General features: G+C 40.4%; 1 protein-coding gene across 3 annotated transcripts in view; it reads left to right on the forward strand.

Annotated features, from left to right (window-relative positions):
- Positions 1-3,665: 3,665 nt before the first annotated feature.
- lrp4 (low density lipoprotein receptor-related protein 4) overlaps positions 3,666-16,337 on the forward strand; it is a 152,304-nt gene continuing 139,632 nt past the window's right edge. For all 3 annotated transcript variants that reach the window (XM_042490760.2, XM_088069824.1, XM_088069852.1), the window contains exon 1: positions 3,666-4,017. In XM_042490760.2, the coding sequence (XP_042346694.1) occupies positions 3,957-4,017 (61 nt within the window). In that variant the 5' untranslated portion in view covers positions 3,666-3,956. The remainder of the gene's footprint in view (positions 4,018-16,337) is intronic.

Genomic DNA, 16,337 nt, shown 5'->3' on the forward strand with positions numbered 1-16,337 from the left:
TCACAACTGCACAGAAGTTCTAACAGCTCATTTAAAGGCACAGTTTCTGAGTATAGCCTATGTTTTGATACCTCCACAGTACTTATACAGCACCTGTACCTGCTTTATAATAAAAAAAAGACAGGGCAATCTGACTATATAGGACCTTTAAATCTGGATATGTATTTTTAAACCACAGCTGCTGTTACAGTATATGCAGTTGCCAAATCAACCAGGACTTAAAGATCTAGTGTGCAGGTTTCAGTGGCATCTAGTGGTAAGGTTGCAGATTGCAACTAACTGAAACTATTCCCATGCACCAAGTGTGTAGGAGAATTATGGTGTCCAATGCAAATGGTCCTATCTAGAGCCAGTGTTTGGTTTGTCCGTCCGTACTGTTAACACAGCATGGTGGACAATGTGAAAAAGGAATGGCCCCTTCTGTAGATATAAACAACTCATTCTAAGGTAACAAAAACACAATGAAAACATAATTATGAATTTAATATACAATTTCTGCAAATATATCTCCCTAAATCCTACTCACTGAACCTTTAAATATTAGGTATTGTAACTTTAAGGTATTTTCCCTTCATATTTCCTATTCTTAAAGCATCCATAAAGTATTCTAAGAAGGACATACGGTCTTAGATGATGTCTAAGGTGCTTAATAATGAGTAAATAATGTGTTACTGTATTGTACTTAATAGCATTTGTGCATTTTATACAGTATTCCTCTTATGGGCTCTTGTATGCAGGAATATATTCTACAGGTATAATGAATAAAGCATAGATGACATATCTGAAAAGTGTTTGGTGTCATTAGGATTTTTCATAATACTTCTCCAGTTCTTTGTCCAAAGCATTGTTTATTAGAATGCACTGTATCAAATCATGAATAAGTGACAGTGCAGACCACTTTTAGTGAGATGAAATGCAATACTCTGATGGATGCTCCACAGGAGCATGGAAGAGACTCGTGTGCTGAATGATGATGTCCTGTTTAGAGAGGAGGCAGCGCACATCCTAACTGATGGTGCCTCATAATTAGGGAGAGGGGTCTTAAAGCTTCCTTGCAGGGAAAGAGTAGAAATAAATGTGTAGACTGTGAAGCTGTCGTGCTAGTTTTTAGCTTTTTCTATAAGAACAGAAAAATAAATGGTTTGTTTAAATTATATCATAATTAAAATGAAAAAAAGTGTATTAACATCAGAAAGACCATTGCAAATGTATTATTGCTATCAGTAGTTGCTGATTAGCAGCACAGACAACAACACATCATTACAGATGATTATTATACAATGGAAATATTCACTTTTTGTGCTCTAATGCTTGAAAGTAATTTGTAAAATCACAGTTGGGCATTTTTTGTAAGAGTAGCCATGACAGTGTTTTGTTCGATTGGGGACTCACTGTAAGCTTTCCTTGACGTAGCCTTAAGACTGAGGACTTCGCTGTGACATTAAAGCCACATTCACTCTTGCACCCGCCCTCAAGCTTCACCCCAAAACCTACTCATGGTCCCCTCAGACCCATACACCGCCATCACAGCTATTTACTCCAGAAAAACTGTCGACACTCAAGCACAAGCACCAAAACATAATTAATATCAGGTTGAACTGACACAAAAGTCACACAAATTTCACTATGACTGCTGAGTCAGCATTGCCCAAAAATCTCAATGTGGGGCCACATTTGCAGCTGGTTTGATTATAGTTGAATATGTCAGATGCAGTGTGACTTTTCTTTTCTGTTCACACTGTGATTACAACACTGAACTAAAACACTCTCGAGGGAGAAGAGATTATTTTCTTTTGCCAGCAGTGTGAACAATGACTTCTGTTAGAATCATGGATTGGTGAACTTTAACATGTTTTTGTTTTTAACAAAACAAACATTTTCAAGACAGACTGTTTTGACATTTGTTAAGATTTTTGGTGATTTGGATATGATTTTGTACATATACTATACTCTTCATTATGCTGGTGGTATGACTATTTTGTTCAAGTGGTCTGCTTATTATTCATGGCTTTATTATTGGCTACTAGCTATATGACAATGACCCCAAACATGCTTCTGTGACCACTATTTCTATAGGGATATGATATGTATAAAATGATATTCCCTTGAGCCTTCACAGTGAGATTACAGCGGCTTTATAGATTTCTCATTTTTAAGGTTCACCCCATTATCAAAAATACACATTTTCCCTCTTACCTCTTGTGCTATGCATCAATGTAGATTGTTTTGGTGGTGAGTGTTGGAGATATCCACCCAATAGATGTCTACCTTCTCTCTCCAATAGGCTATGATGGAACTAGATGGCACCAATAAAATAAATAAAATAAAATAAATTAAAAATCTAAGCAGTGTATCTTTCTAGAGATCATGACCTGCTTACTCAAGATAATCTGCAGATGAGAGCAGTGTGAGCAGTTTCATTTAGGAATTTTTTTCTTGCCAACCACAACATCACACAGAATAAAGTGTGCAGCTACTCGAACATCTACAGGAGGCTCGTGCTCGTGACAGTACAAGATGTAAACATTAATGGCATCCGCCTGGGCTGAGGTGTAATGTAGCTAACGTTAGCTCAGTGATGGTAGGTAACCTAGCAGTATGCATCCTTCCTTCTGCACAGTAATATGGTTGGATATCTCCAAAATTTGGCAACTCGCACCAAAACAATCTAGATGTATAGATAGCACTACAGGTTAGAAGAAAAATTTTTATTTTTGATTTTGGGGTGAACTTTCCCTTTAACCCACTGGGTCGACATATTGTTTCTATTGGAGTGCCAGTATTTATTATTGAATTTAAACTAACTTCGTTGTACTTAATAGTTGTTTTTTTGCCCGATGAACTCATGATCATACTCCTATGTGATTTTGCAATGTGTGTGTCATAGTGAATAATGACTTTAAGTGACTTTTTGGACTAAACTACATGCATAAACTTGTGGTGTAACTATATCATCCTTGAACGTTTTGTAATGCTGGAGTTAAAAAACATGCAGCCATCCACAGTGACCTTTTTGGACTTAATTACATTTTAATATGTACCATAATACCCCCTTGGTAACTTTTTTGTAAATCTGTGGTACTGAATAATGGCTGTGTAATGACCTCATCTCATGGTCATTACAGCCCACTATGGAAACCACTGCTCTGTCATTTGCTTCCATTGACTTAAGTGACAACAGAGAAGCTTTTCCCCCTCTTCTTCTTTTTCTTCTTCAGGCCACATTGTGTAAAAAAGAAAAACAGAATGAGAGGGGCAAAATAAAATTTTCCGTGCTGTGGGGGGAAGCACAAACAATTTACTCATGCTTCCAGATGCTGTCTGAATTTACTCTTTGATTTGTTGACCACCAGTCTCTTTAAAAAAGACATTGTAATTTAAGAAATGACACAACGAGAGCTGAGATTTTGAACTGGACGATTTCTTGCGGGATGGGGAGCCAGAGAGAGGGTTGAGGAAAAATACAGTGTTCAAAAACAAAAAAAAGTGTGTGATTCATTGTTTGTTTTGTGTTTTACATTTAATAAATAGGTACAGATTTGCATTTTTGCGCATTTATGCTCAATTTATTTGAAATATACTGCGTCGGACACAGCGACCTCCCCCTCAGCTTGTAATTTGGTACAACCCAGAGCTGCTTTTGGTAGCTACAGCGTCGGGAACTGGAGCACAACATGTTGGAGACCATAGGCAGCCTGTTCCCCCCAGAGTTAACTTTTTAATCCCGGTTTTGTCGTGTTATCACACACAAGAGGAAGGAGGCGGAGGAGGTCGGTGAAAGAAAAGAGGCAAAAAAAAAAGTCAGTCATGGTATGAGGGCGAGCGTGAAAGCCGGGAGCGTGTACATGCAACAGAAGCTCGTTGATATTTAACTGTGTGAAGAAGAAGAGGAGGAAGGAGAGAGGGAAAAAAGGGAAAGGGAAGCCCGGAGAAGCGAGAGAAAAGCGGGGTACAAGATGCAGCCGGCCGCGGTGCTGTGGGGCTCCCTGATAACTTTGCTGCTCAGCCAAAGTCCAGGTAAGAAAATGTCCGTTTTAAAAGCAAGTTGAAACTGCATGTGTTTTGGGAGAGGGGGTATTTTCTTGCACCGCCGGTGTTTTATAGTATTTTGTTTTATTTCATCCTTACCAAATTGGTTTGACCCGCACATGAAAACTCAGCAGCCAAGTTTCCACCTTATTTGAGTTATTTGAAAGCGCAATTTAGGTGGCTGAAATGGAAAGTGTAGTGGAAAATGTGTGAGTTCATTGTGTTTTTTTTGTAATCTTGTTTGACAACATGCTTGTGTGAAGCGGTGGCTCGAGCTCTCATGTTTTCAGCTGGAGGTCGTGTTTTATTGATTTAAATGCTGTTTCTAATGTGACATTTTGACTTTTGACACTTTTTGTGTTTATAGTCTTGAAGATTTTCATTGCACGCTACTTATCCTGCATGTCATATGTGCTGTTATGAGTGTTACATGCTGCTTAAATATGGGGTTTTGGAAGGTTTTGCAAGTTTTATTTTGGTACTACTACTATATGGGGTCTATGCACATGACTGATATCCTGTCAGATCTCCACCTCTAGTCAGATTACCTCCAGTCCTGGCTACTGAATGACAAAGAGCCCACATCTTAAGTCCTGAATTTTATTTTAAGTTTTGGCTTGTTTTATTTGCATAGAAACTGAGAACAAGACATGAACTGTACGAAACACAACATGCGATTGATTTTGTACTTTTGCATGGGTTATAAGCTGTCAGAATGGTCTGCACATTTCCTTAAAAATACACTTTTTACTTCCTCTGTCATGCATATTACCCATTGACTTGAGCAGCATCCTCACAATGTCATCATCTCAGAATTACAAGGCTCTATCTGACATTTTTGTCAAAATCAAGTTACTCATATGTTTTATTCTGTGACAACTTAACAATGTGTGAGGTGTCTTTTTTTTAAAGTTATTTGCATTTTGAGGCTTTTTATTAAGAAAGCAGAGACGTTTCTATTGTTCCTACTTTGAAGCTCAGTATCTCAAAATGCAGAGAGAGACCTTATAATTCTAAGGTGACGATGTGTTCGTGACATTGGTGGATACAGCCTTTATTTTTCCATTCCGTTTTCAAAAAATGAGCACATTGCTCTCGAACGTGATTGCAGGTGAACTGAGTTGTTTATCTATGATAACCTACATCCTGTCCCCCCTGCCCCCAGCAGCACTTGTAATAGGTCTGAGTGATTTCCACCACCCCCTTCCTATGTTTTCTCTAACACCTTGTATTTACAACATGTTAGAACAGCCACTGGAATGCAAGGACCCTACGTAAGCTATTTCTAAACACACACACACAGCAGGCTGGGCGTCATGCACACACACACTCAGTCACACAGCGTGCCCTCTGACATGACACAAAAAGATTTACCTGACAGGACAGCAAATATGATATCTGTAATTGGCTGGTTGGACCTCAAAAGCAGGTTGCTGTAATTGTGACGATTCCTAAATGTCACCAGGATACCGTCTCCAAAATGTCAGCCAGATAAGACTCAATATCCAATTGAAAACAAAAGCCCCCCCGGATGATCCACATCCTATTTATAGTTAGGTCTTTCATTCTTTCAGATGTAGTTATCAACGTTTTCCCCCGCCTCCACTCTTTATCTGGAGCGGGGGGCCGCGCTGGTTTTGATAATGGACTTGTTCTGTCATAAAGCAATTAAGTCTGCCGGGCCTGTATCATGTCTTAAAGACATCGTGGTTGTGTTGTGCATGAGCGTCAGCTGCTGCTGGTGGCATCTTCAGTTGTGGCACAGGACATTTAGCTCAAATGATGCCTGATAAATGCAGCTTTGTTACAGTTTTTAATTCAACATCCTCAAATTTGACCGATATCATGCCAGGAATTCCAACTAAAACATTTTTAAACATCTTAGAGTGGTTTTTTTTGCTCAGTAAAATCATTTAAACTCTCATGTGACACTGACAGTCAGTCGCCCTAATGACATTATTTTAGCTCTGGTGGCTCTTAAAGACAGGATCTCATACCGCAGCTATCCCGTGGTTGGGAAACTCCAGAATACATTAAAAAAACCACATAGATACAGCTATCTTTGAACAGTTAATTGACTTGTTCAAAGCAAAAATTAAATTCCAGTGGGCCAAGGATTAAGATGTTCATAATGTTGACCACAAATATTGGCAAAGTATCATTTTAGCCCTGACACATCAGCTGTTTATTTTCTGAACTCTTGTATAAGAAGATGTACATTCTGGATTCATGGAAAGAAAAATAAAGTGCTAAAGGCTATAATTTCTAGGCTGTGTACTAGGAATGGCATTATAAAGACCAGCCGCTGGTCCCAGCTGACAGTAGATGACCCAGGGCTACGATTTATTACTCTGCTTGTGTGTGTGTGTGTGTGTGTGTGTGTGTGTGTGTGTGTGTGTGTGTGTGTTTGAGAGAGAGAGAAAGAGAGTCTCTGACATGTGTGTAAGGTCAAGATGCCTTTCTCAACTACGTCTAGTGGCCTCTTCCAGTAATAGGCTGAGTTGGTTTAATGACGTGTTGGAGAGTGTGTTATACGGTTTAATGATGTCGTCTGGGACAGCACAACCCCTCACCCACTCCTACGATCCCCGCTGGACCCTCCTCATTTACCAATCAACTATTGATTTGACTCACAAGTTGACTCTGATGTTGTTCCACTGAAGCCATTGCTGCTCATTAGATCACATTAGGTCCCCGCTGCTCGTCTCAACCCCTCCCCAATGGGGATGAGATGAGATATTTGACTTGCATGATGATCCTTCTGACTAAACTGAGACAGTGCTGCTGTATGAATCGGACAGCTGGGCAACTGTCCAAAAAGCTCCTTCCTCGAGTGGGGTTTCAGCTTCTGCAGCCAAACAAAGACGAAGAAAAGAAAGGGGACGATGACAGTAAAATACAAGGAAAGACGTGGGCGGCAGTTATTTACATCATTAAAAAATGTCTTTTGCACTTTACCACAACTCAAGGTTACATTTCAAATTGTTTGTGTAGTCCAACTAAAATTCCCAAACCAAAAAGAATTCAATTTAAACAAGACAAAAGCTGCAACAACGCATATTTGAGTTGCTGAAAGTGGTGAATATTTGGCATTTTTACGGGATAGAAGGCCTATATTGGTTTGGTGCATTGTCGAGGTGGGTCACCTCAGCAGAAATAAAAAGCACCTTTGCTAGCGTTAATATATGACCTCATTTTTTAAATTAAGCACTAATCTTCAGGGAGAAGTAGCAGAGCAAATGCCACATTTTAATGAGTATAGGTTGCAGTCTTATAATGACAGTGTATTGATCACAAGAGACGAGTACGGAATATTGAAAACTTGTTAAATGAAACCAAGGATTTGGGGGATATTTGTATCAATTAAGGTACGGTATTATAGGCATTGTTGTGATCACGGTTTCGGCATGAAAACTTTGAATATCTATACTTATTAGTATCATCTTTACTGTAGAAAAAATCAAACAATACAAGAGTTAGATGATGTGTGTCAGGATCTATTGCATCTCCACCTTTCCACCTCTGCAAAACCATTTCATGATTCTTGAAGACATTGTTGTTGTTATTTTTTTTACAGTAACTGGAAGGCGAGCAGATATTTAAAAAATAAAATCCAGTGTTTCCCACAGAATTAGCATCTACGAGTGACCGAAGCTGACAGTGGGGCATAGTTTGTGGAGTTTGAGTCGCAGGGTGGAGACCTTAATGTTGATCTGGTCAGACCTGATTTAATCAGATCAGATTGATGGATGAGAGGAGCAGCTACTACAGTGTGAAAGCAAACTTTTAGACCTGGTGCCTTAACAATTAAGCTTCACTTTCACTGCACTGGACGGTTCGCTCTGCCAGTGTTTCCCACAGAGTAACGGTGTATGTGTGGCAGTAGCTAACACATCTTTTAAATACCCGTGTGTCCTCACACTCAATCCAATGATTTTGCGGATCCGTGAACGCAGCACAGCAGGTAGTTATCCATGAGTTCTTTCTTCCTTAGCAGCAATTTGTCACTCACTGGAGGGATAATTGATCTGTTGGTCCGTGCACAGCTGATCAGATCAGATTAATGGATGAGAGGAGCAGTTTTTAGATGTTTGCAAGTGAAAGCAAAGTTTTAGACCCAGCGAAATGAACAATGAAGTTTTACTTTTAATGATGCTCTGCTGCTCCGTCTATTCCCCAAGTGTGCTGTAAATAACTGAACGGTATACATATTCCAATAGTGCTCCTAATTAACAGTCCAATGCCAAAAATCTATTCGTGGCAGCAGATGTTTTAGTTGTGGTGGCCTGCTACAAATAAATTAATGTGTGGGAAACCCTGGCTCTGCACTGCGAGAGTGTGGTGCAATGCATAACCCAATTGAAATGAATACATGGGAAACTGTGGTATTGAAGGTAGCAAAACTCAAGAATTGTATCTCAAAATTTACACCATAAAAAGGTGAGATAGGGTGAGACAAGATCTGTCACATCTCTGCCTTGCCGCCTCAGCAAAACCATTTCATGATTATTGAATATATTGATTGTCTTAATCATTTAAGCCTCAGTGGTACTTGGAAGGAGAAAAGAAGTTCAAGCATAAAATCACAGATGTAAGACCAGCGTACAGTTTGAGTTAAAGGAACAGGGAGAGGTGAGGAGAAAGCGGGTTGAAAAGCGGAGGTGTGGAGGTTGGCCTTGTACTCGCTCTGCTGCCTTGCTCTGCGGGGGAAAGTTGCTGCCGGCCTTTGTGCCCTTCTCTGCCGCCTGTATCCCCTCATCGGATTGATTAGTCCCCTGACATTGCCCACCTCATCCTGGACTAATGCGCACTCTCACTGGTGCCCTTTTCACAGAGCCCGCAGGCGTGTTTTTGCGTACCCAGCGAGCATTAGAATGTAAATTTATGACTTTGTCTTGCAAAATAGCTCCAACACCACATTTGATTAAGCGTCCACAGAGTAATTGTGTTGGTATTAATGGCGTTGCAATGTTGATATTACAGAATTACTCAACCTACAGACAGATTTATTGCTTGCCATGAGTTGTTTTTGGTACGGGTTCCACTCTGCAGGCGACGATACTTTTCTCCAACAGAGAGAGGTTGTTTTTGAGGATGTGGCCATGGCTCAAGGCCTATGAAACGGGACTCCTTATTCCTCAAGGTTTGATTGTTTTGGCATATATGCACATTCACCTTCCACCCTGGTGACTTTCATGTCGGGGCTGAAGCTTTTCGGGGGCTTCAGGGAGAGGACAAGGGTAAATTAATGGATCTGAGACCAGAGCTGCCGTGTTGGACGAGTGCATGTGATTTTTTGAATCCTGAATGAATGTGTGTGTGTGCCCTCCTCTGGTCTAGCTGGTTAGATTGGTGTCAGCCAGGCTTTTGCTTTCACCAGGGGGAAAGCAGACTGGGCCACCTGATACCCCCACTGTGCTTTGTGTGTCTCTGCTGAGGGTATGGAATTGCACCTCCAAGGTAGCAGTGGAGGTAACCTATGATTACCCGATTCGAAGCCCCCCCCTCCTCCTTCCAACATTCCCATGTGGATAAATGTCAGACCCTCTTTTCCCCCCACTCCTCTCCTCAAGTTCCTCCACCTTCCTATAAATCACCTTGCTCTCTCCTTGCAAGGCCGGCCTCCTCTGCGAGAGACCCCCCGGGCGAGCTCTCGTCTTTGGGGTCGGTTCTGATTTCAGAACATGATGCCACGGCCCCGGGGCCCATTTCAATTACGTTCAGAGCGCTAATATATGTCACAGATGTCCACTTTGCACACGAGCAAGCAAACAAACAAAATCGACCACTGGCAGCCCCCAGTGCGGAACAGCGGCAATTGGCGGTCCACTGGTAGATATCTGTGTCCAAAATTTAATTCTGTTATACTGATTTTGCTGCTGCTTTCAGACACTAGAAAGATGATGAGAGATTGCCACCTATGTGTTTGTGAGACCTGATGTTAGAAGTAATTTTAAATGTGCAGTTTAGGTCATTGGGCTTTGGCCAAAAGAAAGTCAAAAGAATTAAGATTCATTTTAACATCTGGACAGGGACAAGAGATGTCAATGAGCTTTTCCAACTTACTCTGGGCCATTTCAAACATCAAAACATATCATCTTTAAGTTTCACCTTTATTTTGAAATTCCCCTGGCATGTCTGTGTCACCTTTTCTGCACAAGCACACCTCCTTCCTAAACATTTGAGCAGTGCTGGCGGCCCAGTGCCAGGCACATAATGGTAAGCAGCCAAGAAAAAGTCTTTGAGGAAATTTACTGATGTGGTCTCATATTGATCGCAGGTCCCGGAATTGAAACAAATTGAAAATCTTATTGTGGCAGGCTTTGCAATATCAGCCAATACTGTGTGATTGTCCAAAGAGTTAATATAATATTGTATCATTAAGAGACTTGTGACTGACACCCTATTGTAGAGTAGGGATATGCTGAATTAGTTCACTAGTCCATTAAATGTTTCTACTTTCACTAATCAGCACCAGATATACTCGGTTAAAGTTATTATGAAAAGAATATGGTAAACGGATCTGCACTTGTCTGGCTTTTCTTGTTGTTCGACCATTTAAAGCACAGTCATGCTACAAGTCACCGATTGTGAGTATAAATCACCGATTCATACACATTCACACACATTCATACACTGGTGGTCGAGGCTTCCGTACTAGGTGCGACCTGCTACTCAGGTTTTTTGCATTCTGATGAAACAGCCATCAGAAGCAATTTGGGGGTCAGTATCTTTCCCAAGGATACTTCAGCATGTTGACTTGAGGAGCTGAGGATCGAACCGCCAATCTTCCAATTAGTGGACGACCCGCTCTACTTCCTGAGCCACAACTGCAATATGCAATTGTGTTCACCCAGTGAAAATGCCATTGTACTTATCAGGCATGTTTCTAAGACATTCATTTTCCAAAGAATACTGTTTTTTTATGATGTTATTTGGTATCATTATCATATCGTGCTGTTCATGATGCACGTTGCGAAGTTGCACACATTTCAGTGGCGTTTAAATCAGGATTTGTTACTTTAAAAATGTGATTTAACAATTTCAAATGGTTCTTATATGTTTAACTTTAAATGTCAAATTGTGCTCAATTTGAATGCTTTCTGGGTGGTTTCTTACTTTAAAACTAGTCATCTGTCCTAAGTTTAGGTTTCTGTTAAAATGTCTGGGAACTTAGTTGTTAGGAACATTCCTATTTTAGAGTGGGTTGCAATTAATCTTAGGCTTGGTGGTTTGATCCCTACTGCCTCCTGTCCATATGGAAAAGTGTCCTTGAGCAAGACACTAAACCCCAAATTGCTCCCAATGGTGGAGCTATTGACCATCGGTGGGTGAGTGTGAATGGGTGAAAGAGAGACAGTGTGCCACACAAATGTAGTCCTGTCTGTCTTTTCTCATCTGGAGCTGGTAACACCAGAAAAAAAATCCTTAAGGTGTGTTACAAAATTGTTGGTGTTAGTTTTAAGAATATTTCTTGTTTGAGAGCTGTGGGATTCCCATCCCTTTTGACAGTAAATTTTCTCTCCGAAACCTTAGGTAACATAGCAACAAGAGAAAAGCCCACAGGGCACACATTTGTACAACAAGTGTTCTGTAATGCTGTTACTTCACTGTCTTTAAAAATGTACATGTTACATGGAATTCAGGCCACATCACCGCAGAGGTTTGGTATCAAAAGAGACGTTCGTCATTTTTTAGGCCATGTAGTATGAATCTGAGTTCCTCGGGGGTTGTAGATTATTGGAGACTGTAATAAACTCTAGTTCTCTGTCTCAGCGGGGGTCTGCTGTAGAGGACAGAAAGATAAGCAGGGTTGGAGACTAGCTGTCTGCACACAACCAGGGGAGGGGGGCAGGGACACAAAGACATTTTGAAGGACACACACTTTTACGGATCCATAGTAACTTAATTCTTCAGCTTCACTCCTCCCTCACTGGGGAAAAAGCATCTGCAGGGATGCTGATGAAACTCTGGCAAATTTGGTTGAGGACGTCAGTGTGAAGCGATTGTGGCTTCGGCAGAATTTTGTGATGAAAGGCCTCTTTTCGTCCCCAAATGTGGTTTCAGCCATGCATTAAAAATAAGCCACTTATTCATGTGTATTGTCTCATAACCAAGACATCACGGGATCCTCTTTGCAGACAAAAAGAGGACATTTATCTGATCCCAGTGGCGACTGGGAATTTATACAGCCATATTTTCAGCGTGTCTAATGGCTTTAACTGCACAGAGGGCCACACACAAACATATGGTTTGGGGATGACTTTTGTCCGTGGGCAGAAGAAACATCTGATCAATTTTTCAGTGTAGGACAATTGTCCTCTTGTCATCTTGGGGGGGAAGGGGGTGTCCAATCAATCATGGAAATGAACAGCCAGTTGAAAGTTTTACTTCAGAATAGATGGCAGTTAAGTGTTAATATCCCTCTGTTGGGTGATCATATCTTAATAATTGATGAAACTCTTGGATGTAAGGCTTTTCATTTTTATGTTGCGGCAATTAGGAATTCCATAAGCAAAATTTCTTCAGGATTTTCTTTTTGATTAATCAAGATTGCGAGTAAACGCTTGTAGAAAAGTTGGAAATACAATATTCTATTGTAAATGTTTTCTCTTTCTCAACAATTCTCATGAAAAGGTCAAAGCCAACAATGAACTGGCCCTTATTAAAGGAGCATTGTGTAAGATTTAGGGGGATGTAGTGGCATCTGGTGGTGAGGATTTTAGATTGCAACCAGTTGAAATTTAGAAATTCCTGTTTAGAATTTCTTATGTTTGGCTGGTCGGTTGGCTGTTAACCCAGTACCTGCTAATGTGTGCTCACCTTTGTTGGCTAGTAACTGAAGATCTACACATTCAGGAGGTATTTACCAGGATGCGAATTATCCGTATGTCTTTTCCTCTCTTAAACAAAAGTATTAGGTGATTAACACTGAATAAAGTAGTTAAAAAAATCAGTGTTTTTCCTATGCTGCTTGTTATGGAGGGGCTGCTTAGTATCTGGCAGAGGAAAAGACGCCAATGGACCTATGTAGAGACAGTGGTTTGTCCGCTCTTGGCTACTGTAGATTCATGACGGTGCAACATGACGGACTCTTGGACAAGGACTGTCCATGTTCCTTTATTACCATGAATGTGCCCACTGTAGTTAAACGTCACTTAGTCCCATAAATATCATCAGTTTAGATCACCAGAGCACCAAATGCATGTTAATCTGCTCCTGAAAATAGTCCTAAATAAGGGCTCAATGTTTCCTTGTTTGAGTATTGTTTGACAAAAACTAAAGCGCCCAGCTGCTTACAGGATATAAATATCTACAGAGACAGAGACAGACAGCCTTCTTTACTAACTGGACTAGAACTCATTCACTACGCCAAGGTCATAGACATGTGCGTGTGTGTGTGTGTGTGTGTTTGTCTGCGTACATGCTCTCTACTACAGCTCATGAACACTCTGCAGCTTCATGGAAGGGGAGGGGATGATGCTTTTTCGGTTAATTGATGTCAAAGCTGTGACTCCAGTTTTTGTTTCCCTTCAAAATGTTCATCACAAACACACACATTTGCTTCCTCTGCATTAGTATTTGGCATGTGTTTCTCAATGAAAATCTATGTTTTGAGAATTAAACACTCGCTGCCTGCAGGGTCAAAAAATGTGTAGCTAGCTCCTTCCTCCTTCAGTTTTGGTTCACAGCAACAACTGCAAAAAAAAAAAAAGACTCATAGAAACCTGTCAGACCGACTTTTGTGTTATATGAAGGTGGTAGTATGGAAACTTTGGCGCATATTTTGCAACATTTGGTAGTTTTTTTTACTCTGTGGCTCTTTGTCATTAAAGGTTTTCATTTTAACTGCTGTAATTTTGAGCTAAATGAAAAACCAACAGTAAAGAAAGGAAAGTTTTCAGAGCCCCATTCAAGGCTTCAGGAGGTGAGTATTTGATACTTAAAGCCCAGATGACCATTTCTTTCCCTTTGCCAAATGAAGCTCAAACTCGTCCTGCCCCCCCTCTGTGTTCACCAATGGTGGTCCTGCACACAGGAGCCTTGCAGCTGTCTCATAGCTCACCTCCAAAAGGTGCCTAAACGAAGGCCCCTCAGCTCTCTCAACATGCCTCCATACACAAACTGCCAGTTCAGCCATATGCTCAGGAACACACACAGACACCCACAGCTTCCTTCTCCAGCTTCAGATAAGATTAGAGTGTGATATGATTTGACTGAGACCCCTCACACACTTACTCAGCATACTTTCTCCCCAACACACACACTCATGAGTGTTAAATCAAATAACACGTCAACAGATCCTGTCTGGGCGTTTACACTTTTGGAAACTGAAGTTAAAGCTTTAGTCTATGTAGTGAAGAATAAGTTAATCCTGTAGTTACTTCTTTTCTTAATCTCATGTTTAGCTCCTGTCGGTGTATCAGCCGATGTGGGTGTGTCACTCAGCTCTATAGAAAAACAGCTGAGAAGACTTGGGTGACTTTCCGATCATGTACAGTATGAGCACATGTTGTATCGGTGTCGCCCTTCCCTTCTCTGTGACGCTACAACTGCAGGGAAGCACCTGCTATGTATCTGATGTCCGTCTAGCCGTGGAAATCAGCAGGAGGCATGCTGCAGCACCTATGGAATTAAAAACACGTCTAAAGAAATGTCAGACACTCGCAAAAACCTGATTTAATGTGACACCACCTTCTAAAGGCTACAGTACCGCTGTAAATATGAAAGTGTGAGAAAGGATAGCTGACAGCTCTCAGTGTAATCTGTCATCAAACAATATATACATAAACAAATATACAACAATCAAAATTATTTTTTTATGTATCAATTAATGTATTGATTATTCTATTTTTATCACGTGATTCTATAAATCACATGATAAAAGTTTTAAGATGTCATGTTATGTCTGATAAATAGTTCAAACACAGAAAAATAACAGCAAATCCTGACATTTGAGAAGCTGGAGGCTCACAATATTTGGCATTTTTGATTTAATAAAGTATTTAAAATATTCATTGATTTATCAAAATTGGCAATTTATTTTCTGCTGATAGAGTAATTGCTCAGACATTTCAGCACTGCAATAAATACAGATAACCACAACGAACTGGAAAATAACACAATGTGTCCACAAAGCAGGGCAGTATTTATAATGTATATTGGGTGGGGGGGCACATGTCCCCAATATTAACATATGTTCAAAATGTCTCCCCAATAAACTGATAAAAATGTAGAGATTTTTTTCTTTTTTGCAAATGTTCTCATCATCACAAATATCCTAACAAATTGCCATTATTAGTATTACCACCAGGTCTACTTTTCTGCTTAACTGCAGTTCTGAGTGGGGATTGTGCAAGTGGCATTGCAGAATCCCAGCAGAAGCCGTTGCATGACTTCTGTGAGTCGGTACAATCAATGTCAAACACTGTACTATTTATTTCATAACTTTCCAATGTATTAAAAATCAGAAAACCTGAATGCTAGAGTGTTATGTAGGGTCACTTCGACTGGTGCAGTTTTAGTTAAGTTTAAGTATGTCGTTAAAAAGGTCATTGAAAGTCACAGTATACTATATCACAGAGAAATCATTAAATCATAGTTTAATATGTCATTAAAAAAAGTTGTAAAAAGTCATAGTGTGCGCACCTTTATTGTACGGCCATCAATCAATCAGTGGCACTCAGTCATCAAAACTTAAAAATGCTCTGAAATTGTCAGTTCAGATGTTCAGTTTCAAAAAATGTCCCCTGGCTGCGAGTTATTTTCCAGTTTATTCTAGTGTGTTGTGCTGCTTGATGATCATATCCATGATTGCCAATTGCTTGTGTCCCTGCCGATTTTGAAGCAATCATCCACTTGCAATAACATCCTAATTATTGTGCTTTTGTAATCTACTAGTAATTTGCCAAATTTGAATTCGCATCAAACACAATCAAGATCTTATGAAACACAATCAAGGTTCATGATAACTGAGACTGCTGTTCCTCTGGTACAGTACCGACTTCAATGGAAATTAGGACACACTACACCGCAGGTAGTGAACTGCTAGCTTGCAGAAAATGAGGAGTACACACTCACTTTTTCTCTCTCACAGTAATTATCTGAGCGTAGCTCATGTACACACACAAACACACAGCTGAGACTTCCTCGGGGCTCGTATGATCTCAGAGTGACTTTGCCCTTCTAGAGTGACATCTCTCACTTTTGTCCCCTCGATACTGACGCACCGTGATGTCACCTCAAAGTGTGAGAGCTGAAACTTGACTCCTGATGCACAGACACAAACACACACACACACACACACA

Source organism: Plectropomus leopardus, chromosome 1 (genome assembly GCF_026936395.1).
Source record: "Plectropomus leopardus strain MGB_pleo_1.0 chromosome 1, ASM2693639v1, whole genome shotgun sequence".
NCBI lineage: Eukaryota > Metazoa > Chordata > Actinopteri > Perciformes > Serranidae > Plectropomus > Plectropomus leopardus.